The sequence below is a fragment of the Chlamydotis macqueenii genome, chromosome 1 (genome assembly GCF_036417535.1).
Source record: "Chlamydotis macqueenii isolate bChlMac1 chromosome 1, bChlMac1.mat, whole genome shotgun sequence".
Taxonomy (NCBI): Eukaryota; Metazoa; Chordata; class Aves; order Otidiformes; family Otididae; genus Chlamydotis; species Chlamydotis macqueenii.
In genome coordinates this window covers 204,229,423-204,256,494 of record NC_141556.1, presented here as the reverse complement: position 1 = coordinate 204,256,494, position 27,072 = coordinate 204,229,423, and the positions used below count along the sequence as shown (strand labels likewise).

Here is a 27,072-nt window from a genome sequence, read left to right as displayed (position 1 = left end):
CCGGGCCGGGCCGGGCCGGGCCGGGCCGAGCCGAGCCGAGCCGTGGCCACCATGGCAATCGCCCACATCGCCACCGAGTACGTCTTCTCCGACTTCTTGCTGAAGGAGCCGCCGGAGACGCGCTACAAGGGGCTGCGGCTGGAGCTGGCGCTGGACAAGATCGTCACCTGCATCGCCGTGGGGCTGCCGCTGCTCCTCATCTCCCTCGCCTTCGCCCAGGAGATCTCCATAGGTAACCGGCCTCCTTGGCATCCCCCCCTCCCTCCTCCCGCGGCAGACAAAGGGCTCGGCGGGGCGGGGGCGGTGCTCCGTGCCGGGGTGTCGGCTGCCGGGTGGGGTTTCCGCTCGGGGGTCGGGAAAAAGGCACCTTTGGGCTGTGGGGAGCGGGCGAGCGGGCGGGCGGCTCCCCCGGGAAGCATCCCAGGGAGCAAGCAGTGCCGGGCATCCCGGCTGGCCCTCCCCGCCGTTCGCCTGCCCCCCACCCCCCCACCGGCACTGCCCCACCGCTGTGGGTCTTGGACACCGCCTGAGCAAGGGCCCCGTGGCTGGGCCGTGGCTGTGGTTTAGGGAGAGGGATGGGGCCGCGCCGCTCTTTGTTCCCCGGTGCCGCTCAGCTCTGCCTTACCGGCTGCCCGGGTTCCCTAATTATTTCGCTGTATTTTTTTTTTTCCGCATCCCCACGTTAGAGAAGTGCTCGTGCAGCAGCCTAGCAGCCAGCCCTCCTCAGAGTCTGAAATGACTGAAATCCACGGGACAAGGACTCGTAACCTAGGGGCTCACAGACAAAATCTTATCGCTTGTAAGAACTGAGATTAAACGGCACCGTGCGGGTGAAGATTTCAAAGGTGAATCAGCAGTGCTGTCCGTTTTGAGACAGAAGTAAATCATAGGACTTCTTCCACACTTCCAGAAATAGTTTGATTTACTGCGTGTCCCTGTTTAGGGGCATTCGCTGTTGACCTCCTGAGATACATGGCCTGCAGATTTGAGTCAAGAGAGTGGAAGCTGAGATGGAACGGTGAATTGGTGGTGAATCTGTATAAAAATATCCCAAATAGCATTAATCAGATCCCAGACTGCTTAAGAGATAGGATGCCCCAGACTGCTGTGTTTACACCTAACTACACACCTACTGCAATCAGTGTGGTTTCGATTCAAAACAGTGCCCTGCAATAACCGCACAGAGGAGTCAAGCACTGTGGCATCTCTGGTCGGTCAGACACTGGATGGATACAGAAGTGTTTCTGTAATCTAACCTGCTGCTCTTAGGTTTAGATCTGATACTGATATGTGCACATTTCTTCCTCTTAAAGCAATGAAAAAGAGGGCTTGCGTGTCAGGTGCATGTACTAGTCTGTATATAGACCCCTCAGTTCTGCTTCTCTAAACGCGCCGGATCCACCTCTGTCTGAAACAGTGCCTGCATATCAAGGTCTCTTTTATGAGCTCTGCAGAAGTATTTTTTTCATCCTCCTTCCTTATGTAAAGCTCCAACACACAGTTGAATTGCAGAGTTTCATAAGCTGTGCCTTTCTTTTGGATGAGTTAAGTTCTCGTCTTTGCTAATCAAACATTTGGGCCTCAGTGTGTGCTGTATATATAAGACCTTTCAGTATTAAACTAATTCAAGTTGAATCTGCAACTGCAGTAGATCTATAAAGCAAGAATTAAAACGTGTGCTGCATCTGACATGTGCTTTATTTTGCTCATCATCCTGAGAACCTTTTAGAAGAAAACACGGGGTTTAAAACCGCGCTTTGCTATTTGAAAAAGAAATATGAAAATAAGTGTGAGGAATATGCCAGGCCTTCAGCATGAGTGAAACTGCGCCACGTGGTTTCCATACAGAAAGTGATAGTATGTCACCTGCGCTGCCGTGACGGCCGTCACCTATTTCCTGGACAGGGATTGCAGCTTGGCAGGCTGGCTGCTTACAGGAGACCCCGGAGCTGTTTCTGTTAAGGCTTTTGAGGGGATAGAGAGGGTCTTGGGGGCTGGATGTGCCCAGTTCTGTGGGCACTAGTGTTCAGCCAGCGGTAAAACAGAAAGCAAAGATTGGTTTCAAAGGGTTCCTGATGTAGCTGTGCTTTGAAAAAGCTCAGGAGTGCTACACTGAGAGAAAATGGTAGGGTCCGTTTTAGGGCTGAAGAAGAGCAACTGGGATTCAGGACTGGTTGTGGAAGCAGAGTGTGAGTCACAGCATGGAAATACCTCTGCCTCCAGGTTCAGAAACACCTTTTCCAAAAATGAATGCTCAGCTCCTATTTCTGTTGGGATAATTGCATTCTTCCCACCTGAAATTCTCCTGGTACCTCAAACTGTCACCTTCCCTTCCCGCCCTGCCTTCCTGTTTCCTTGCCGTGCGGTGTCAGACAGCTGCAGTTTTCCTCCTACGTGCAGTTGCTGTTAATTGTGCAAAATGATTACAATGTTTACGAAGGCCGCAGAGGTTTTCTGAAGCTACCAAGTGACTTTTAGTTTCAGTAGAAGTTTTAGGAAATAAAAGAGATTCCAGCTGGGTATCAGGGAGGATTTCTGTGCCAGAGGCATGGAAAACCCAGCTGCCGTGCTCAGCCAGCGAGTCCTGCTGAAACTCCGAGGCTGGTGCCTGCGCTGCACTTCGGCATCCTTTGGGGGCAAAAGGAGAACTAATATAAGTTTATTCTTGGTTGTATTTTAGAAACCCATGGTCAGCTGCAGGTTTGTGATGATTTTAAGCTGGTTCTGGTAGTGCTTAGCTGTGATTGAGCTGTTCTCTGCCAGTGCTGGGAAGTTTTGCTGCTTGAAATCTTGCACCTCTTATCTCTGTGCAGCTAGACCTTGCTTTATACAATTTTATATAATTTTATGTAATTTTGTATACAGGGAACTTGAAAATGGAAATAAGAATAGGATTGTGAGGATTGTGTTGTGTATGCTTGTGTTTCTTATGTTATGGCCTGATATTGTTTCCTTATATTATTTGGCAGTTCTTACAGTAAATATACTACAGGTGATCAGGTAGTGTCGTAACAGAAACTGTATAAATATCGCTAAATCACCCATCCTTCTTCTAAAGGAAAAAAAAAAGTCATAAGGTAGAGGCACCCTCAGCAATGTATGAGCCACAAATTAATAGAATTTTGTCTGTGTCATTTTTCGATGACCATGTTTTTAGTAAGAATAGCTTTGAGCCAGGATTGAGATTCCAGTTTTTAAACCATGTGCGCATATCTTGTGAGATAGGCTTTCTTACTCTAAACAACTTAGCTGAAAACATAGATAATTATAACCAAGGCACTGCTTGTAGCAGGATGCAGCAGCCCTAAGCAGGTACAGTCAGCTGAGCAGAGAGGAGATCAAAACAAGCTGCTTAATTTTGGCAGAGGCTTGTTTCCAAGTTAGTTCTGGGAAAAATATTAGTGGCTGGCTTGAGTTGCAGCCAAAAGAAAAGCAGATGTGAGAGCTGTCCACTCGACATCAAATACTTGCCTCTTTTCCCGTAGGAAGCGAACTGGGAATTGCTCATATGTGCTTAAGCCCAGCAGCTGCTTGTCACTGAATGATGTTGCTTGACCTTCCATGTACAGTGGCTTTTGGGCACCGTGAGGATGTGCAGCACGCAGCGTGTGCTGGCTGCGTTCACTGCATCTTCGCGTGGTAGGTGATGGCTGGGAAAGGAGACGAGAAGCGAGGGAGAGAGCTAGAGAGTGGAGGAGAAGGGAGTCTCGTGGTGGCCACCAGCCATCCTTACTGCAAGTTCAGTTTGGACATTGGTTGTGCATGACTCATACATTGCTGGTATGAATCAATCCTCTTGTTTTAGCATCTCTCTTTATTTTATAATATAGAAAAAACCCACCTTGGAAACCCTCCCAGGACCCAGAAACTGTCATATGTTAACTAAGTCACCTAAGAATCTTGTGTATCATCAGCATGAAGGTCTGGGTAGCACTACCAGTTCGTCAGTTGTGGCAGAATGGTGGATTAGGAGGTGCCTGGCTGTGGACCAACCCACGACATCTGCATGAATGTGTCAAAATAAAGATTTGCTGCACTAGAGAAGTCTTATTTCTTTCTGATGCAACTTATCTCCTTGCTGGAGGGTGCTTGAAGGTTGGGAAGTGGAGTCTTGTCCTGTGCTCTACAGGCTTAATGTCCCCATTGACCACTTCGGGCTTTCCCGCTGGTGACAATCCTTACTTGCCCCGCTCAATTTCCACCTAATTTCTGAGGGTTTTTTTTTCTCAAATTTGTTTGAGTTAGTTCACAACCCCCCAGTTGGCTGCCTATGGGATTTGAGGTGCTTTGCCCAGCAGAAAACACAGGGTGAAGACTGTTAGTGAGGAACTCTGGGTGCTGCATCCCAACAGCTTCTGTGGGCACCACAGGGCCAGCAGTGCCCATCTGCAGCATCCCTATTGCCGAGCCTGTGTCTCTCTGTACAGGTTAATGATTTCTCAAACAGTCAGGAGAATCAAATACATAGAAAAGGTGGGGGGGGGGAAATGAGATTGAATCACTATGAATATACCAAGAAATAGTCTTAACTCTTGGATTAAGCTCCTTTGCTTTTCTCCTATGCTCTCGCTGGCCCTCCCTGCTGATGTCCATCACCCTTCACATTGAGAAGTTGCTGGGGAGGCGTTTGGGAAATAATCCTGTCTTGTGACTTCCGCAAGAGCTGGGGGCTACGGTTAAGTTGGGTGTAATTAGGCCAAAGACTATTACTATGGCAGCTGCTGGCTGAGAGCTTGAAAAACATCTCCAAGTGCTGCTGAAGCAGGCTGTATGCTAACAGTTGAGATTTGCACATCTTGCATTTAGTTCAGCGGGATGCTCGGAAACCTGGGGCATTAATGACAGGACTGAGTCAACAAGTGTGCGAGCTGCATCAGTCTGGAGCAGCTGGGCAATCTGTGAACTCCAAAGCATCTTTTGTTAGAGGTGCAGACCCCAGAGAAGAGCAGCATACACTGTGCTGCTGGTTGGCCTGTAAGGAGCGCGCAGTCAATAGCAGAAGTTACCAGCATCAGGAATGAGCCTGCCTGGGGAGCCAGGATAAACCTGTAAAAAATTTACTTTAGTGTCAGGTCTAACTTGTCTTTGGGTGAACATCTTCAGCTGTTGGTGAGGAGATTTCTTTTGTTTAACTTCTACAGAGTCAGGTTTACATTTCTTATGGAAATGCTAGTAAGCTGCTCTTGGTGCCAGAATTAATTTTAAAAGCATGTGGAGTCAGATGGTCATCATCGCTGTTTTAGGATGTTGATCCATCAGGTGAAAGGAATTTTTTTTTGGTTTTGTTTTCCTTAAATCTCACTAGTGGGAATTTCATTCACGGGTTTTTTTTTTTTTCCCCATGAATCAAAAAACCTATCGCTCTGAAGGCAATGCTTGATAAACACCCAGCTCTTTTCTCACTGCATTATTTTGAGATTTTTCTGAGGGATAACTGGCAGCCCTGTGGAGAGGGAAAGATACCTGGGGGCTCCTCTGACCCATTTCCCCTGACCTTTATGTTCTACTACGACTCCATTGCCAAAGGAAACCTCAGGGAACAGGTTATTTTCTCCAGTGCACCCATTTGTCTCTCTCCATATTTCTTTCTTAAACATTGTGTCTACCATGTTTCACCCAACCTGCCACTCTGGTCCATGAGAAGCATCTGTAAATCTAATAAAATCATTCCTTGTGGTCTGCTCTTAATGCATGTGTGTACAACCACGCGTACAGTCGTTTCTTCTCTGGCATGCATTGGGACATCTTTTTTCATATTTTAAAATCTTTTTTTATTGTTGGGGTGGAGGATGTGCGTTGGATGGTGCCCGGCAGTCTGCACATTGTGTATGTGTGGCTTGATTTTCTCATTTGTGGGTTTTTCTTTAGTGGCTGCTAACATGGATAATTCTTGCTAGATAAAACCAGGTGTTCGGGTATCGTGGCTAGTTCATTTTGCCCTGTGGAAAATTATAGTGGTGATTAATGGCGAGGTTTTCATCTGAGCTTATGCAAATCTTTTGGCAGTGATTGCAGTGTATTAGAAACCAAATAAGTGCTTACTGAAGGTTTACTCTTATCAACTACGACCACTTGATCCTGGTTCAGGAAAAATATTTCAGCATATGATTAACGTTGATTCCTGGAAGTACTCTCTGTTAGTTGTAATTTCTTAATTACATGTTCAATTCAGAAGGGGTGTTGAGCCACTGGGGAGGAAACCAGTCCAGCTTGCTGGCTTTCTGCTCTCTCTGGTAAGGGATGCAGCCAGAGGATGCTGAGCCCGCTGCTCGTCCCGCTTTGCACCCCAGCAAAGCAGCTGGGTGCTGAACAGAGTCTCTCTCCTTCAGATTTGAGGCTTTCCATGGGAGTTTCTTTTCTGTAGGCAGGTTTCTTTTTTGGAAAGTATCTACAGGGCCATTAGGGTGGGAATCATAAAAGTGACTTGTATCCTGCTCGTTTAGCATCGATAGCAAAATTTACACCTCTGTTTGGACAAAAGAAGCTGGAGTAGGCCCACTGCTTGCATCTCAGCTCTGAGAAGTCCCAGCTGGGTCTGGGACATCTTCTTTGGGACACTTGATGACAGATCCTTCCCAAATGAGCTTGCAAGACTTAGGCAAAGTGGATGAAAAAGTGTGACCAGGGCACAGGACCTCCACCTGTAGACAAGCCCATGCTGGTTTTTACAGTGCTGTGCAGGAGCTGCGGAGGAGCCGGTTGCAGAAGAAGAGGGTTCTCCCAGTACAGAGGCAGAGGAGACAGCTGGGGGCTTGTTGGCAGCGCACCCCTGAAGACGTGCTGGGGGGGATGACAGCTCGGCCTCGCTGCTCGCTGGCTGCAGTGGCGCAGACTCGCGCTCCGCACTCGGTTGCATGCTTGCAGGTAATTCCGGCTGTCAGCGACCGGCTCCAGCTGATTATCTTAGCACGCTTGTAAGAGTGACGTTTTATCCTACATGGCTGCACACCTTTTGCTGCCTTAAGCTTCTGCAGCTCTTTAAGGTGGTCTCTCTTTTGGGCAGCCCTCGTAAGTGGCACTTTTTTTATCCTAATTTGTTTGCAAAAATGTAAGTCAAATCCCCATCACTCCCTCTCCAAAGTTGATTTAGTACCAGGGAATTATTTTAAAAAAAAATGTGTTGCCAAGTGTAATAATAACTTGGCCACAGACTGTTGTGGCAACTGTTTAACAAACGCAGTCATTTATTACTCCTCATCCTTCTCGTAGTGTAGTTTATCTCCCTGTTGTTATTATGGGCTTGGCTGCTGCTTTTCTTTTTCCCCTCCTATTACTTGTGGGAGCAAAGGACAGGGAATGGTTTCATGTCACCAAGCCAGGAGGCTGCTCCTCTGACAGCAGAGGACCATTAGCCTTCCGTGGACACTAGCCCTTGTGCTTGTGTGTGCACAGTGGCTCTGTGAAGGGCGTTTGGCCCTTTGCCTAATTTCTCCTCTAATAAATACTACAGATATTCTTTTTCACTTCTTCCAGAATAGCCCAACATAAAGTAAATTATCTATATAGATTTATTGCTATTACTCCTTCGGAGGGAAGAAGGAAGGAAAAAAAAAGATGGAAAACTGTGATCATTTTCAGATGTATTTAATAATGCGTTCTGTGTAAAATATGCAGAGAAACATCCTCTCCCTTTAAGCCATGGTTAGTGCAAACTTGTAATTTACGTTAACAAGTGTTTACAACCAGGACTGCAATTAGTTGATTAAAAACCAGTGCAATAACTGGAGTGTCCCCAGCTTCTGCTTCATGTTGAACTCTGTCTGCTTGGCTCGCAAGTCAGGTTGCCAAAGGTTTCCAGTGGCCCTGCCGAAACGAGGGGATCAGGTGAGTGAGGTTCACTGCTCTGCCGCATCACTGGCATTGCTATGGCTGTTCTGGCATGAAGCTGGGCACGTAATTCTTTGGAGGAGGAGGCTGGCTGCCTTTTTCATCACTAATTTTGGAGATGGAGGCTGGCTGCCTTTTTCCTCACTTGTTTAAGCGCTCCATCACTTTCAGTGGCTTCCCGCCTGTTAATGAGGACAAACACATGGAATGTGTTTCTTGTTGGGGATACACAGCCAAGAATAGGACAAAGCATCTTTCTGAACGCTCCCATTGCTTGTCCTTTGAAAGGGTCACTTGTTTGGTGCTTCACACTGGGCACGGCCAGCAGTAGGAGGTTCGTTAAGTGATGAGAGGAGAGCATAAATGGTCCCTGTCCAGCCAAGCACAAACACTTTTTTTTCTGAGGTGTATTATTTCTTGAGCTTCCACAGCTAATGGAAATTCTCCGGAAAGCAGAAACTCCCAAAGCTTTGGGAGAGTGCAAGTGCTTGTCTGGTGCCAGCTTTGCTAAATCATGTGAGCTCTGGTGTGATAAACAGTAATTTGTTTTCCATAAGGGAGGCTTGTGACAGATCCAGCCATGTCCTTATGATACTACAGGCTTAGAAATGATTATAATAGTGACTCACAAGGAAAGGCTTTTATTTGTAACACTCCTTGACTATGCTGTGCTGTAAAAAGGCTGTACAAGTTACAAGGCAGATGTGGTGGGGTCCTGATACAAAAGAAGCTCTTATTCTCTAAAAGCTAAACCAGCAAAAAGGTACAAGGAATGATACAATCTTATACAAATACTTTTTTTTTTTTTTTTTTTGTGTAAAGCACACAGCAATGCCATTAGCACTAACTTTGATGAATATACTAAGGAGAAAGAAAAGTAGCACTATTCCCCCCCTCTTGGTCTTCTGATATTGGTGTTGTGTTGGAGGTTGCTCTTAGAAGAGGGATGTTTGTGGAAGAGCCAGCTCCACTTTGTGCAATCGTTTGGTGAAATGGCTGTCCTGTTTCAGCTTCTATGAAAGCCTGCTGGAATTGTGTGTGGGTTTTTTGCTTTCACTATCAAAGCCTCAGAAAGAAAATCAAAACCCCTCATCCTGTGTTATAGCTGTCATCTGAGGAGCCACTGATACTCCACGTCCAATAACCACTCTTTCTTGTTGACATACTCTCTGGGAAGACTCAGTTGGTGCCTGTAGCTTGTTAGAGCATAATTTGACCCTCAGGCTGAGGCTGGCTAAATACCTGCTGTTGTTGTCAGTTAGTGCCCTGATCTTAATTTGAAGCTCTTGAGCAGCTGGAGAGGTGATGGGAGTGGGTGGGGATGATGGTGGTATGCCTGGCCCCGGGCACCACATGCCACTGTGCGGCTGAGGAGGGATCTGGTGCCTTTGGGAGGTGTCTGGGGGCCACTCTTGCACTGCCAGAAGTTACAGGAGGAAATCCCTGTTTTCACATGTGTCATGTCAGCCCCTCAAAACTCATGTGGGGTTGCAGAGGCAGAAGAAGTGGTTGTACCCTGGGCCACTGCTGGTCTGTGGGAATGGTGTTTGCGGTCTTGTTTCAATAGATGCGTAAGCTCTAGGTTGTGTGTTTGGGAAATACAGTGGCATGAAGGAAAGTGATGGTGACTACTTCATCAGGAAACCAGCCTCATCTGATTGCACTTTGTGGTGGCTCCCCTTTGGCCAACTTGAGTCAAATGCAAGCAAGAGAGACAGGTCTTGGAGCCTCTGTTCCCCCAAAACCTTATGAAAATAGGCCTGAAAGACAGGTCTTCCTAATATACTGTCTCAACCTTTAGGAGACATCAGAGAGGCCCCCTGGGAGTTTAACCCTTTGGATGCAATGGGAACTCAGTGACTCTCCTCCCTGCAGAGCTGCCATGTTTCATTTGCTCGCTTAACCTAATAGCTTTGGGTATTGTGAAATCCCAAATGTGAGCTTTTCTTCCTAAACTTGATTTCTTTTTTTTTTTTTGTTTAGTGTTATGAGGACCTGATAACTTTGGCTTTGTTTTCCCAGGTGCCCAGATAAGCTGTTTTGCACCCAGCTCCTTCTCCTGGCGACAAGCTGCGTACGTGGACTCTTACTGCTGGGCGGCTGTGCAACAGAAGCAACCATCTCGGAACAATTTAGAAAACATTCCCCTGTGGCTGCATAAAGTATGTACAGATCTCCTTCTCCTGGAGAAGTTATCCCCGCGAGGACCCTGCTTTTGCCTAACTCTTCTTGCTCTTCTTCTCTGCTATAGTCCTTGGCTTTGACTTGGTTCTATTTTTAGAGAGAATATTTTCTTTCCCTCGCTTCCGAAGAGGGTACTACTAGAGAAGGTATTTTCTCCTTTTAAATAAAGGGTCTGTCATGCTATAATAACAAATATCACCAGTTATCTGACGCAAGAGTAATGGTAATGTCGCTATGTTGCCCTGGAGATGAGTGCCACACCTGGCTTTAGCCAGGAACTATTTTAAAACTGGGACACAAGACACAACAACTGCCCTAAAGCTTGTACCAAAAGCTTACTCCAGAAAAGCAAAAGAGTAAAAACATTGTTATTGTATTATAAATTATAATTATTAAAATATTTTTATTATATTACACTTTGCCAGTTGTGCATGGGGAATTAGACTGATGGCAGATGGAGAGAGATGAAATTTTTGGGAGAGAAGAAAATTTTGGGAGAGATTAATTTAATTACTGGTGCCAACAGGTCTTCAGTGTGGTCTTCTGAGCTTCCGCGGGCTGTTCCCTTGCAAACCATGAGCTGGCTTTCATGCACAGTAAGAGACTTGTTTTACTGGTAAAAAGTGCAGTAGGTACTGAGATACTTGAGCTGGCTCAAGGCAGTTAGCTGAGCTTTGGTAGGAGTCACAAACTCTTGAGTAAATGCCATTCCAACATCTGCAGCTGACTCAGCTGGAGAGGCAGCATCGCCCTGCTGAGGCAGCACTGGTGTCAAAGTCAGAACTGCTGTTGGAGCTCTGCAAATTTAGGGTGTTTTGTGCTGCCTTCTCAAGCCCTTTTATCACTTGTCCCAGTAAATAACCCCCCTGGCACCTGGGAGCCGGGGAGAGCCTGGAGTTAGGGGGAGCTCATGTCTGGGACCTGCAGCGCCTGTATTTCTGGATTTTGCTGGTGTATCCTATACCTCAGCTTTTATTATCCAGTCAGTTGGTGCTATCTCCTCTGAAAGACGGTTCAGAACTGTCTCTGATTCATTTGCTGACTCGAATCACTAACTGTGAAGTTTTACTACTGCCTTCTCCAGTTAACTCCACTCGTAACCTTGACACAATGGTCTTGTGTTTCATCAATGTTAAAGCCAGACTTACCAGTTTCTAGCCTGAACTCTTCCTTGCTTAGTTAGTGCTCCACTTCACTTCAGCCAGACCTTCTACAGAGGCCAGTGGAAGCTGCTGGGACATCTCGCAATGCAGGTGGCTTGCGTGTGTGCAAACTCCACCTGCAAACCTGGGTACCTTGCTGCCCCTTTCTCTTGAGCGAGTTAGTTCCTGTTACTCGATTTCTGTATGTTGAGTTTTATGCCATAGTCACCTGCTGATAGCTGTAAGTCTCCTTGTTTGCCAGCAATAACTAATGGCTTAAGTAGTCATACTTCTGTGATGCAACCCTTGTTCATTTACTGACTGCAAGGCCCTTCTTCCCACAGTTCCTCCATGACAGCTTAATGGTATGTGGTCTTTCCTTGTAAATACCCTGCAGATAAGCTGCAAAAAGTGTGTCTGAGCAGCTGAGTCAGAGCTTGTGGCAGAGGCTGGCTGCCTCATCTTAACCTCCTAAATCCAGGCTTAGCCACCTGAGCTGGGCACTGGGAGCTGCAGATGCTGTTTGGAGGCCAGTATTAATTAACATCCTTCTACTGGCTGTGGTATCTCAAGGTGTCTGGCTGTGTTCTGCACCCAGGGCCAGCAGCTGCCGGCTGCGCTGCTGAGTGGCTTCCTATGGGGGCTGGTCGCTTCTGCAGGAAAACAGGGCTTGGGTTTTCTCCCCAGCCTCTCGCTGCGAGGTTCATACAAGCTCATTGCTCTGCAGACCGTTTCAGAAGTGGCCAGAGCAGAGCTCTGGGAGCACAGTGATGTTAATAAAAAAGGGAGCCTTCCTAAGCTCCGGTGAGAGGAGACCTGGCTCTGCAGTGCAAGGGTACGGACACACATAGAGGGGCAGCCGGGGTTGTTGGGTCCAGTTTTTCCTAAGACAACACTTAAAGTTTTTTTTTTCTTGCTTTCTGGACAGCGGTGCATTTATTTGAAAAGCATCTCAGGTTCTTTCTAATGCTCTGACTTATCTCACTATATTGGCCTGCTGGAAGGCTCCATAAAAAGTGCTTAAGGAGGCATTATGTTACATTTTTTGGGGGGAATGAGGTTGTAGGCCCCAATTCCTGATTGAAATGCATGGGTTTCCTTACGGCACCCTAGGACAGTGCTCAGCGTGGTACAGAGAGGAACTAGGACGGTGTAGCTCTTTGGTGAAGAGCTGGCAGCAACTTGCCCTGCTTTTATTCTAGGCATCTGGGTGCTCTGAGTGATTAGCAAAACCAGGTTGCATTACAGAAAAACAGAAGACTTTCAATTTCCCTCCTATTTCAGAGTACAAGTTTGTGCTGGGATTTGTTGGGGTTTTTTTTGTTTGTTTTTTTTCAATCTGTAAAATGTATGTTTCAGTTTTGGGCAGTCCCCAAAGCTTGGACACCTTTACCTGCTGTCCTTTATACTCTGGGAGATCTCTCTCACACTGGAATTTATAAGTTTGGAAGCTTGTTTTGGAGTGGAGAGGAGGAGCGTACTGCAACTTTCTGGGTTCCCTGCCTCTCTAGTGACCTGTGCACTCCCAGAGGGTGCCTGGGGCCTCTCCCCTTGGAAAACAGGATTTTTGAAATTGCCAGTGGTCCTGGAATAAGTCTTCACTCTGGATGACCCTTAGCGGAAAGCAAAATGAGTTGTGTACTTAAATGCACAATTTAAGAAACAAATTATCTGCAGATAGATAAATGGAAAGAAGAGGCTATGGTATGTCTTGCATATATTCTTAGTTTGACGCTAGGATTTCCTCCTCTTCGTCAGTGGAAAAGCTGACAAAGTGCTTATATGGTTGAGTCCTCTGACAAAACTCATCTTCAGGTTTGTCATTGATGAAACTTGGTTTGATGAGGCTTCGCTCTTCTGTTGTCTCTGTTTTCTTCTGAGATTTTCCATTCAGGTTTAATTCCTTCAAGAGTTTTCTTGTATCTGTCTGAAGTGTCAGAATAGAGGAATTGGTTTCTAAAGATGAGTGGGAAAGAGACAGTCCGTGCTGGTGTGGGATGGAAAAATCATGTACTTGCTCCCTCTGTGCAGATAGTTTGCTTCTTGTCTCTGAAGAGGAGTGCTCCACTTAATAACTTGTTTTGATAAAACTTAGCCTGATCCTTAACTGAAATAGAAACAAGCTTTTGGCCATTGTGAGTGGCCAGTCCTTGCAGTCCAGTGGAAGAGGAGACTGCACTGTGAAGCCTTTTTAATCCATAGTGCCCAGAGAAATTTATACGAATGCATGCAGGAGAACAGTGTGCGTCATCTGATTGGCTCTTGATGGCCAGCAGACATGATGGCAACCGCGCAGTTTGAGGGGCAGGTTGGACACTGAGTGGTGAGCTTTCTCTGCCTCTGAAATTTGGATTGTTAGGATGGAGGTGTCAATGATCAAGAGACTTCTAGGGATTTTTAATTACTTTATTTTCTAGTCTATTATTAATTGGAGAGAATCAAGGAGGAAGATAAAGGTAAGCAAAGTAGAGATAAACAGAGCAGATGGTTCTTCAGAAGGAGGAGATATGTACCAGTGTAAAATGCAGATAAGTGGTTCACCTGCATATTGCTATGTGCACAGCTGACAGCAGAAATGAAAGTTCTTCACACATGGCACAGCAAGGAAGGGTTGGTCGTCTGGCTCAGATCTCTGTAAAAGCGCCGGGCAAGTGCTGCAGGACCTGCTCAAACCGTTGCATACAAAGAGTGGGTCTGAAGTCTGTATGCATAAAGTGAAACTTAGCTTGTTGAAAATATTCACTTTTTGTAACAGAATTAAGACTTAGTGTGAACCTGTGGGTTGTTCTTTGATTTGCTTGTCTGTAAAAACACCCGAAAACCACCCTGAGGTTCTTTATTACGTTGTTGCTATGATTAGAATCACAGTTGTTACCTGATTCTCATTCCTCAGTTTGTACAACTTCTTAGCTGACTGAGGACTCCTCATTTTTCACCTATAAAGCCCCACCCAGAGGCATTAAGGGCTGTCAAAGCAATAAAAGGTCAATGCAGATGCATTTATAGAATCATAGAATAGTTTGGGTTGCAAGGGACCTTCAAAGGTCATCTAGTCCAACCCCCCTGCAAGAAGCAGGGACATCTCCAACCAGGTCAGGTTGCTCAGAGCCCAGTCCAACCTGGCCTTGAATGTTTTACAAACCATTCTTTGAGAGTGTAGTGTTAGAGCTACTTGAGTCACATTAGTCTTACTGATGCTGGAGAAATACAGTTTTCAAGCTGTATCAAAATAGAAAGTAAGTAATAGGTGGGGTAGAAAAGGTCATGTATGGTTTGAGATTCACTTTCAGGTCTGGAAGCAGGATAGTATCTCAGCCAGAATGATGAGTCATTTATAGCTCATGTTTCTGCCCTGAACACCGATGAAACATCTGCCGTTGACTCAGACAGGAATAGCATTGTATCCAAGGTTAATACCTTTGCTTCTGGAAACGCGTTGTTGCCGTCATTAGCCTGTTTGGGAGCCTTTCCTTAGGCTTTTCCTGGTGGCAAATAGAAATGTGGAACTGAAGAAGCAGACGCTCCACCATGATCTTATATTTTAATGAGAAACGTTTTCATCAAGTGAGTGAAGACACTTTAGTGCTTCCTTCTTTGATGAGTACTGTACGCCAAGGAATTTTCTCAAGGCTGTAATTCAGACCTGTGCAGCTCAACAGCTTCATCCTGTTGTACTTAAAATGAGCGTTTGGCCACTGGTAGGTATGGTAGGAGTCAGAATGCTTGTAGTCACTTTAACAGTGTTTGCCAGAGGAAATAAGGACTGAAGACGCAGAAAAATTAGAAAACTGTTTTTCTAAATGCCACTAAAGGCGTTCTCATCTTCTGCCAGCCATCTTCATCCAGACCTTGGCAAGCTTTCTGTAGATTAGGTCCTTGAAAATGCCTTTTGGGTCACACCACCCTTGGCAGCTATATTTTCTTTGGATGATAGAAGCATATTTGAGCTTGTGACGAAGTTTTAAAAATGTCCTTTTAACTTACTGTTTATTTACTGTATCTTAGCACAGTTGAAGCTGGGAATTGTACATTTTAGACTATTTCGTATTTTAATGTGATTTTTCCTTTTACTTTCAGAAGAGTGTGATTCTAATGCATCTTTAAAGGACAATTTTGTGATTCCAGTGTCTTGCCTGCTTATGCAAACAGATTACTCAAACATTTCTTCTATACCCTTGTGTGTGTTCTGGTTAAACAGTTAGCTGATTTCTAACAAATTAACTTAAATGGACTGATGTCTTCAAAGCTTATTTCCCTTCCCTTATTTCCATCTCAATAAAAGGTGAAAAAAAACTCATGTCATGAGAATATTAGGAGTTTGTTTTGATATTTGTAGTGCTAGCACTATGTGCATTAATCAGTGAAAGGCTGTGCGTCTGCATCAGGGACTAAAATGTAGTGAAGATTGTTCATGTCATTCTGAATATTTATCTGATTGTAGATGTTCACAAATTCTGGTAAGACAGAGTTGTTTTGGAAAATATGGATTCAATTTGTGCAGATAATCTTCATGAGAGGAGCAAATGGAGGCACTTTAATAAACGGTCCTGACTTCAAAAGAGTTCAGTTTGTTAGACACGAGATTTCTAGAGTTCAGGCTGCATGCATGCAGGTTATTTTATCCTCCATTCATACTAGCTCATATTGATTTAAAATTGCTCAACCTATTTATGGTCAGTGATATAAGAAAACAGCACACATCTATAAAGTATAAGCATTTTGGTGGGCGTAAATGATTTACTTTGATTATAACCTTTGTAGCTGCTTTTGCAAGTGCAGAACACAAGGCTGAAAACAATGTGTTGTGCTGAGATGGGGGATCAGGGCTCTGCATTGTACCACTCCTGGACACCCTATTTCCTAAGCTCTTGCTGTCCAGGAAGATCATGCTTTCTCTGCTGCAGGGCTTGGTGGAGTGTTGTGCCACAACGGCTAGTGTCAGATCTGGTCCTCTTTTCATCTTTCAGTGCCCAGTGGGATGTGTTATTCTTGGACTGCTACTGCTGTGCTACTCTTGGTAGAACACTGGCACAGGTTGCCCAGAGAGGTGGTGGATGCCCCAGCCCTGGAAACATTCAAGGCCAGGTTGGATGGGGCTCTGAGCAACCTGATCTGGTTGGAGATGTCCCTGCTCCTTGCAGGGGGTTGGATTAGATGAACTTTAAAGGTTCCTTCCAGTCCAACTATTACATGATTCTGTGATGCTATGACTACAGCTGTGAGATACGGCACTAAATCTGCAGTACCCGTTTGCATTACTTGTTGCAGAGCGGTGATGTTGAGCACACACATCTTTAGCCTGGAGGAAGGAATCCTTCTCTACATAGATTTCTGCTTAGATAGGGCTTGGATTTGAGTGCCTTATCAGTACTGGTTAACACAGGGTTTGGTGGTTTCTGGCATTTCTGGTGTTGAGTTGTCAGACGTACCCTGCTCTGGTATGAGGTGCTCTTGGCTTTCAGGAGGAGTAAAGGTAATGTCAGTAAATGCTGGTAGTGTATACAGAGCTCAAAGGTTTGTCAACTGAAATGAGCTGCAGCAGTACAGAACGAGGGGCAAGTTCACCTCTTGGCTTCCTAGTGCTCTGCTTCCTTAGGAACTTGCTGTCCCACCCAGCATGCCATCAGACTAACGGGACAAGCAAGGCATGTGAACCTGCTTCCATCATCTTTAGCTTGCAGGAGCTCTGCAATAGTTAGCAGAAAACACACAGGGAATTCTAGTTTGAGTCCCTGGTGCATGTGCTCTTGGTTTTGTCTGTCTCATACTGAGTATTAATCACACAATACCTATGCCTAGTACCTTCCAGAAACTTGGATTAGCCTAGCAGAAGCTCTGCTACTCTGGTTTTGAGTGACAAACTCAGAGGACTTCAGCCTGTCCTGTTTTTCCTTGCAGCTGGGTGGAAATGAAGACTCAGGGCATCCAGGTTGAAGCACAGTCTTGTAGCCCTCAGTGCACGTTCACTAATGAAGTTCAGAAAGGAGCGTTTTGAACCGTAGGATATTGTATCTATTCTAGTGTATCTGTTCTAATCTGCCTTCAGAGGACCCTTCTTCAGTTATGCATTCTCATAGCATCTCACATCCAACATTTTCAACTTGCCATTGAAAAGGACCTTGATAACTAGACAGCAAAGGAAAAACTGAGTTTTACTTGTAGGCCAGTGTCTTTCTCTGGCGTATGTTTGACCACACAGTTTTTGAGCTTGGTGTCATGTCCCATTTAACTTAAATACTACAAACTATCCAAGACTGCAGTAACATTTACTCCTGTGTATTCAGCGCCTTGGAAGTAAGTACATAAACCATAAAGGAAAGTCGCATGGCACATGCTCATCTGTGTACGAATACCACGGAGTCCTCTTCTTAAAATGGGAAGTCATTGTGTGTGACTGAAATGTGGTCAGATGAGCTGGGTAATCCGAGTCTGTTGCTCTGAAACCTAGGACTCATGCCAGATGACTTTGCATTTTCACTTCTGCCTGTTGATTCAAGGCCTTCAATTTTAGTGATTCAAAACAATTTGCTAGTTATCTAAGCCTGCTGTTAACAAATAGAACAAGCATATATTTCATTTTTTAAAAAGGCAGCATCCGAGAAGGATGGAGTCGTGCATCAAGTGCTGTGGAAGGGCTGACAAACACAGGCTTTTGTTTCCAAACAAAAAGAGTGGGACTAATGGTCACGTTGCTGCTCTGGTTTTGAGACCATTCAGAAAAGAGCTGCATAATGTTTTCTCATGCTGCCATGAGCTACAGCTTTGGGAGTGATGAGAGCCTGGCAAAGGGAAGCCCAGTAAACGCGTGGTGAATGTGCCTTTGTCCCAGTGGTGCGATGCTTCTAGGTGAAGAGGCAGTGGTGGAGGAGTCAGGGAGAGGAGGAGGTGCAGGGGAAGGTGGCAGAGGCTCAGTTTCCTAGGACAACAGTCTGTAATGGGGCTGGGGAGATGGGTGGGGTTGGTGGAGGTCTGGGGCAGAGCAACAGGGGTGATGCCGGTGTGTTACGCAAGTGCAGAATGTGCCCACAGTGTCTTTTTCTAGGTGTAAGGAAAGAGATGGGGACTGGGATAATGGAGGTTTTGGGCTGTGACTTCAGCATGTCAACTATCTTGCCTCCTGACGCATGTCTTGTAGGCCTCAGCGTAAAGAGATCTCAAGGATTAATCAGATGCTGCTGGTGGCATTTCCAGTTTTGAGGGTCAGAAAGGGAATTCATAAATTGTTGGACGCCTGTAAAATTTCAAATGAGTGAGTAGTAAAGCCAAGTGGCATAAACCAAGGTAAGAAGCTTTGGCCGCTCCTTACTAAATCAGAAGTTTGTTGTTTCTTTCCCCACCTGGCACCAGTGGAAGGGTGTTAAGAGGTGTGTGACACAGAATTAAGTTGAAGTGAAACAGGCTTTGGAGCAATCTTATAGAAGACATTTGTTAAGGCCTACAGAAAAGGTACTGGAGCAGCTTAGAGAAGCTTAGATAAGTTTAAGCTGAATTCGTAGACAGCTAATTTCTATTTCTAGATAATACAGAACTCAGAGGACTGAAAGAGCCTGGCCATAAGACCATAAAGCTTTTGATAGATCAGGGCATCCAGGACTTTGACATGTGAGACCTGGTGGCATTGTGCACAGGGACAAATATGAAGGGTAGATTCTTGAGCTGTTGGGTTTGAGCTGACAAGAGGTCTACAAAAGCACATCGGACACACCAGAGCTTTACATCTCAATTGGAAAGTATAGGTGTGGTGTGATGGGAGGTTATCTGTTTGTACAAAGAGGGAAGAGAGGAGGCAGTGAGGGCCAAGCTCTGAGCAGTTTCTATGGGCTGCTGGGTGGAGGGGAAGTATCATGTCAAGGGTGCAGCAAGTAGAGCAGAGAGGCAACAGCCAGGAAGGACGTGATTTTGAGAGAAGGAGCTTGCTCAGTTTGGTCCAGAGCAGTTAGCAGTTCAAAGACAAGAGCAGCACCCACACCCAAGGGCTGTCCTGGCTGCTGGCATAGGTGGGAGCTCTGGAGGGAGGAAATTCCTGACGGTGACTGTGGACAATCCATTCGGTGAGTGTGGTTTGCTGGTGCAGAAGACAGTATGGATTCGGTGGGAGCGCTGGGCAGATACCCAGCAATTCCAGATCAGAAGGAATCCCCTGGATCCCCCGGCCTGTCAGGTCAGTCCCCTGCAGTGGAGCGGGGACAGGCCGCAGCTGTGATATGGCAGTACGGGGTTGATGCTGGTTCCTTGCTGGTGAGGAAGAGCTACCTCTAGTGGGATGTGCGGTATAATTACAGCCAGCTCCGCTCTGGTGGCTTAACTGGGTTTTTGAAACAATCTTGTTTACTGGGGTCGCCCATCCCTGCAGGATTTCTGTTTCAGTTTTAAAGGTGAAGCCTTTCTGGAAGATTTCTTTCTCGAGGCCTTACCTAGAGACTGGAGTAGCAATTCTGTCCAAGTTCAATTATGTTGCTACTGAGCAGAGAAACAGTTTAGAGAAACAGTTAAAGTATGAATTTTATAAGATGGGCTGCAAGGCAAAGCTGACCTTTAAATACAGCATCCTCAGTTTTCTGTGGCTATTTCCTGCTTTTCATGGCTTTGTCTTACTGTGTGTTCCAAATTTCCAGTCTGACTGGTATGCAGAGAACGTGCACACCCAGAATGCTGGTTCATATTGTCGTCTCCAGTTGCTGATGCAGTTCCTTTTAAGAAGTCTGTTTTTATTTATCTGCTAATATGTTGCATGCATTCCTATTATTAATAATAACATAGGATTTTTCTTTAATGGTAGGTGATATTAGAAGTAGTTTTCCTGGATAAAATGTTCAATAACATCAGATTATTTGTTTTGTGCATACAAAACTTTGATCTGTCTTGGTCAGTGCAAACACAAGTTAACACTCTAATATTAGGTCCAAAGTCTCATCTTCTTAAATGGCTATAAATGTAAGTGGAGCTGTTTCACTTGTACTGATTAATGACTTCAGTCCAAGTTTCCTCTAATATTCTCCATTGGCGTTTTCAACGAATGTGTATGTGTGCATGGCTGTAACATTTTAGATGCCTTAAATTTGTTTCTGATTTGTTCACCACAACTAATTTAAAATTCCTTAGGAACTGGTGCTGGATTTGAGTTAAGTGTGCTTCCTGTCAGAAGTTGAATGTAATGAATTAGAGATTAGACAAATTTGCAGTACACTTGTTAATAAACCGCTTGTCTAACGAGGTCTTACCTCATGGCTCTGTAAGGATAATGTTATATATGAATGTAGACCTTGAATATAATGTCACATTAGATAGAAAATACCATCTTTCCAGCAGCTGGAGGAAACTAGAGATTAAATCTCATGGTGAAAAACTATTTTTGATGACTAGAAGAAAGATGGAAAGACTTCAAGCTGTTGTATTTTATACTTGTGTAAGCCCTTTCCCTGAGCATTGGGGACTAAGTAAGGGCTGACTTCTCAGTGCTGCATTAACACCAGACTATTCTGATGCCATGTGTTGGTTTCCATTCAGGAGTTACCTAAAAATATTTAAATACCCTTAAATATTACAACCACACTGTGATGGTTTAGCCCGAATTACCACACAGTTTCTCGCTCACCTTCCCCCTCCCCAGTGGGATGGGGGAGAGAATTGGGAAGGAAGGAGAACTCGTGGGTTGAGATGAAAACAATTTACTAAAATAACAAGGGAAAACTACAATAATAACAGAATATAAGGATATTAAAATACACAAAGTGAACAATATATGTTATCTCACCACCTGATGTCCCAATGACTGATACAGCCCATCCCGAGCAGCGATTGTGGAAACAAAACCGAGCGGCAAGCAGAGGAGCAAAAGGGAGCCAGCAAGGTAGAGGGAATGATGCCAGCAAACGAGGGAGGAAGATGGATGCCAGGAAGGCAGATACCTGCCCTGGCCAACCCCCACTTATATACTGAGCATGACGTTTATGGCATGGAATACTCTCTTTCGCCAGTTTGGGTCAATTATTCTGTCTGTCTTTCTCCCAGCTTCCTGCATCTGCACAGTAGTGAGACTTGGAAAGCAGGGCAGTGTCCTTGCTCTCATTCACAACAACTGCTATCATCAGGGTGTTTATCAACATTCTTCACACACAAAATGCAAAACACACCAGCTACTGAGAGGAAAATTAACTCCATCCCTGCTGAAACCAGGACACACGCTTTCCAGTCTCTGTGTGCCATGTGCTCTGACTAGATATTTGTGTTTGCAGACAGACACAGCACTATAAAGGTTTGTTCATTGACCTCCTGACAGCTGAGAGCAGGAGAGATTTTGCTGGTGTTTGGAGCATTTCAGTTGCTATGAACAATGGTGACACATCTGGGAGGGACAGTTATGTGACACTATCCTCTTCTTCCAGTTAGCCTCTCTGATAGCTGCTTTGGTTGCCTTTGCTATTTGTGGTTCCCCAGGTTAATGCTGCCTCTCTCAATTTCAGCTCCAGCAGTGACTTTATTCTGCCTTTTTTGGTTTTGGTTTTTTGGGGGGTTTTTTGGGGTTTTTTTTTTTTTTTTTTTTTTGCAAAGCCCTAAGTGGCAGCAAGGTTACTGGAGCTGTCTGAAAAGAGATTTCACTTCCCTGCATATCCCAAATAACCACAAAAGTGGGGTTTACTAAAAGCATTTAAATAAAATTCTAGGGAAATGAATGGGCTTAGAAGGAATTTAATAGACTTGCAGGGAATGATGGTGACTGGCTCACTTGTTTTATATACAAGTGGAGCCTAATGTGAATTTTTTTTTTCTCCCTTCAGTTCTTTCCATACATCCTTTTGCTTGTTGCTATCCTGCTGTACCTACCATGCTTGTTCTGGCGCTTCACCGCAGCACCTCACCTTTCTTCAGACCTGAAATTTATTATGGAAGAACTTGACAAAGCCTATAACAGAGCAATCAAAGCTGCTAATAGCATCCGCAGCGGAGACCCCAGGGACCCTGCTGACTTGGTTCCAGCTGTTAATGAGAACTTGACACAGAGGTAAGATGCTGGGGCTCTCTTTGCTCTTTTCCTTAAGCTCTTAACAGATGTGACACCTGCACTCTCTTAGAAGTTTATTGCAAAGGTTTGAATGGGGCCCTGACACATTTTTACATTTGGTTAAAAAAAGAGAAGATACGTGAAATCATTACTGTGGGCACTTGGAGCTGGAACTTACAGCTTTTCTTTTTTTTCAAAGAAAATATTTGATGATCTCTTGAGATTACTAATTACCTGAGCTGTCCTGATTTTTTTAGTTGTAGTAGATGTTAAGTAGCATAAGAAAATGGAGATGGCTGCAGTCCTCGATGTTCTTGGCAGTCACTTGCATGCTGTGAGCAAAGTCTGTTACTTGTCATCTCCTGTCCTTTCAGATCTTGGTCTGCAAAACTTCTGTTTAAAGAAAAAAAACCAAAGAACAATAAAAAAGCAAATACTATAACCAACAAAAGCAAAAACCCTCTCTCTGATCGAACTGGTGCACTGTGCTAACCAAGTCCAGTTTCTGCTTCATCCTAAGTCAGGGCACCTCTTTCTCTTTGCATGTGGGGGTACAGGCAATGCAACAGGGGCTATGGGGTGTTGTTTAAAATGTGGAGTTAGGTCTTGACAAGTAAAAAGCCTTCCAGTGTGCTATTATCAAACAAGTGCTTGGGAAGTCTGCTTTTCCTCATGAGTTTGCTTACTATACCTGTTTTCTATTGGAAAAGAACAAAAATATTTTTTTTTTGCTGCAAGTGCAGTACTTTTTTTTCCATTTTCCAGTGTTTGAGCTCTTTTGTCTCTTAAGTGGCTTTTCTGTATTAGAATGTCAATATTCTTCATTTATCTGCTATTCTGTTGTTTTTCTACTGACTTCACTAAAACTACCCTTGATTTACCCCAGTGAGAGGGAACCCAATCTTGTGTCTATTTTAGAGTACCAGGTTTGTTTGAAATTTGAGGTAGGTGAATGCTGCAGCATCTGATCTATGTGATTTGCTTTTTTTTCTCTCTCTCTTTCAGTTTGTGGGAAATATCTGAAAGCCACTTTAAATACCCAATTGTGGAGCAGTACCTGAAGACGAAAAAGAATTCCAAATGCTTAATAATTAAATATGTTATCTGCCGTTTACTCACACTAGTAATTATTTTCCTTGCATGCCTCTACCTGGGCTACTACATTAGCCTCTCCTCTTTGAGTGATGAGTTTCTCTGCACTATCAAAACTGGGATCTTAAAGAATGACACAACTGTTCCAGAAGTGGTTCAGTGCAAGCTTATTGCTGTTGGTGTCTTCAAGGTACTCAGCTACATTAACCTGATAGTCTATCTTCTAGTGATGCCGCTGGTAGTGTATGCAATGTTTGTTCCGTGGAGGTGGAATTCGGGTATTCTCAAGGTGTATGAAATCCTGCCAACTTTTGATGTTCTGAAACTTAAGTCAAAGTGTTTTGACGACTTAAGCCTTTACCTCCTCTTTCTTGAGGAAAATGTGAGTGAACTTAAATCATTTAAATGCCTCAAAGTGCTGGAGAACATTGCAGTTTCTGAGAAGTTTGATGTCATGCAACTTTTGGTAAACCTTGGTACTATTAAGACAGATACCATAGATGGGAAGCCAGGGACAGCTGTGTTGGAGAAGCCTGAAGAAACAACTACAGAAGAGCTGGAAAAAAATGCAACAGAGCTACAAGGTAAGGTGACTTGCCCTTTCTTTAAAGAGAAAACTCAAAGAAAGAAACAGCACAAAAACACCGCATCCAAACCTACTGGCATAAAGAGATAAGGAATCCATTAAACCAAAAATTCATTCATGCAAAACAAAGCAGGTTTCACGTAGATGTGTATTCGTACCAGAAAGGTTTTAATACATTCTACAAGAAAATGGAGCTGCTTAGACCTTGCTGTGTTGTCTGCGGTATAACTGCCTTAACTTCACCTGTGTGCCAGAAGATTGTAGTGTTGTGAGTTGGTGGCACAGGCTGGATGCTGAAGTGTCTGTTAAGTTGGTGGTCCTTGCTGACATCTCTGCTCTAGCAGTAAGAGGCTTCAGGTGTCTGAACTTCATCTCCTTAAGACCACCTGCACAGTAGAAGAGCACTAGATTGGTCTGCAGTAGGTTGTGCTTGAAGAAGCTCCGGTGAGAAAGCTGGTGGTTTCAGGACATCTGTTTTTCAGAGATTATCTCAAGAGAGTAGTAACTGCTGCTTCTGCTTTTCATTCAGGCTTTGGCAGAAATCTTAGATGAATGTAAAAATAAGTCTGATGCTCAGAAATGCCACTGGTGGAGGAACAGAAAATGACAAAAGAAGGGAAGTGGGACTGGGACCAGTGAACTTGCTCCCGTTCCTTCTTACGCAGACAGAAAGGAAGATTGACTGTAAAGTGATTTTTTGCGAAAGGGGTCTGAGTCAATCTGAATTGGTGCAGCTGTTGTCTGAACATTCCCACCAGTCCCCAGACATGATCAGCTCTGAGCAATCGCTCTTGTATGAGATGCAGTCTTAGATTCTGTGCTAAAAAATGTGGCCTATCTTAAATGTGATTCAAATTCCCTCCTCAAGTGCAGAATGAGAGAAGAGAAGCCAAATGTCCACAGGGAGGCATAAAGGGATGGAAGAGCTTTCTTCCCATTTGATGTGAATGTGGCTGCTGTCATAGCTGTCCCCACAGAAGTGGCAGGACACCAGTGCCTAAATCCCCCAAATGAAGGAGTTGAGACTCTGTGGGCTGCCTCTTCACAAAGTCCTTCACTCACAGAAGTGAAGATGCTTTAAAACATTTAGCAGCTGACTTGAGTAGCAGAGCACAATGCTGAGAGCAAGTTAAAGAGCAGTTTCAAAAGCAGGAAAAAATGAAATCTACTTTCTCTTCAGAAAGCTATGCCCTGTGCTTGATAAAAAAGAAGCAGCCAGCATCCAGAGGGGTAATTGTTCCTCTGTACTTTGGTCAAGCAGTTCTAGTAGGCTGAGGTTTGGAGAAGTCTATACAACAGGGGAATTCAGACCAAACAAGCAGAATTCTGTTCAAACTAGAAGAAGCACTTCTGGCAGACAGCTCTAGTATAGCAGTTTGGAATAATTCTAACAGTTTTCCTCTTATATGTGTTCCATTTTGAAATTACAGGTGGATGGGTTTTGGTAGGAGAACTTAAGAGCCCGAGGTGGAGATCTCTGCTCAAGGAGCTGAAAAAGCTAATAGAAAATCTGACTTATTTTTATCTGAAAGCAGAACTTTTGAGACTGTTTTCATCTCACAAAAACACTTCAAAGGCTTGTTTTCCTCCAGAGCAGAACAAACCCATGCTTGGAGCTCTGTTAAAATGCATTGCAGAAAGAAGCTGCCATTTCATGAGCAGCCCTGGCTTGTGCAGCCTTCTTCTCCTGCCTGGGTGCAGCTGCAGACTTCACCACCCATCAGCAAAGCTTCGCCTGTGGCTCATTGTCCTTTCTTCTGTCACTAGTGTCATTAGCATGTTTTAATTAGTAACCATGTTAACAAACCAGTGGTAGATGAGCGGGGGCAGCTGGAGGCTCTTGGCAGCTCCAGCATGGCACAGGACAGCCAGCCTTGCAGTCTTGGTGGCACTCCCTTTGTAAATGAGAATATGTCAAGTGGTTTGGTGGCCTTTTCACTTCTAAAGGTTTCCTTTCTCTTTAGTTTTGAGAGACCATGATGCAAGTGGCAACGTGAGTCCGAGAGAAGATAAAAAACTTCGCCAAAGACTCCTAGATTCTTCATGCTGATGCTCTCCCACCACAGTGGGCAGGAGCTTCCTACTGCAGGAGGGCTTCTCCTCTGCCTTCGCTGCGCTCAACGCAAGGTGCTGCTCTTTGAATGCAACTGTCTCAAGAGCCTGACAATTCCTCAGAGGCCAAACTGGTTTACAGACTACTGTTGTATAATAATCAGCAATCATGTACCTGAAAAAGCATGTTGTAGATTTTTATTATTTATTTTTTAAAAAAACAACACACAAGGAACAACAAGAACAAAAAATTTCAGCCATGAGTTACAAGTGACATGCACTGAATGCAATGGAAGCTGGCAGCAAGTAAAGGGCTAGCACTATCCCATACACAGGGAAACAACCCTGTAGGTACACAAAAAGAGATGGCCACATTGCATTCTGAAGTGTTGCTCTGCTGGGAGCGGCCATCTCAGTTCTGGGGTTTAAGCGAGGCATCTTGGGGCTCTCTGCCCTGGAAAGGGGCGGGGTGGTGGTAGTGGTGGGGTTTTTTTAATGAGTCTGCTTAATCTGTACTGGTAGCTGGCCAGTGATACTGGCTCTGTCTTCACAGGAAAAATAGAGGTTGCTCTGTTCAGCCTGAGATGTCTTGGTTAGCCATCTCAGCATTGATGTCTGGCATTGGCACTGATGGAGAAGAAACTACAAACAGGCCTTAGTATAAGGGGGTACTGTAAATGTTAGAGATTTTGAATTTTCTATGTATTAATAAATTAATATTGTTTTAACACTTTTTTTTTAATTTTTTTTTTTTACAAAATGTAATTATATGTAAGCTAAATGTTAGTTTAATTTCTAGTTCTCAGTTGTTTTGGTCTTAGTGACTAGCAAATCTACCTTGGAGTTTGGACTGAAAATCAGTGAAGTTGGTACCATTTTTGTAATGGTTCGTAGAAGTGTTTTGTAATGTTTGTATGTGTGCAATTTGTTTCAACATGTTTGTAATATCAAATGCAATATTAGTTGTGCTATGTTCCAGACCCCACTTGAGAAGTCTTAACTGTATTACAGTGGCACCTGAGTGCCTCAGCAGAGCCAAGCACCCAATAGGCAAAGTGAGGTAGATGTAAGTACAATGAAAGGTTCTTCCCCATGCACCCTGTGACTTAATTTTAATTAAAGATAAGATACTGAAGTGGACTGGAACAGACAAAAGAAGGGAGAGCCCATGTAAATTGGAAAACTGT

At 44.5% G+C, this 27,072-nt stretch overlaps 1 protein-coding gene across 1 annotated transcript; it reads left to right on the top strand.

The window, feature by feature from the left end:
* The first annotated feature begins 51 nt into the window (after positions 1-51).
* Positions 52-26,313, top strand: PANX1 (pannexin 1). Its single transcript, XM_086742657.1, has 5 exons — positions 52-232; positions 9,850-9,989; positions 21,932-22,155; positions 23,161-23,831; positions 25,798-26,313. The coding sequence occupies exons 1-5, from the start codon at positions 52-54 to the stop codon at positions 25,881-25,883; spliced, it is 1,302 nt and encodes a 433-aa protein (XP_086598783.1). The 3' UTR covers positions 25,884-26,313.
* The last annotated feature ends 759 nt before the right edge of the window (positions 26,314-27,072 follow it).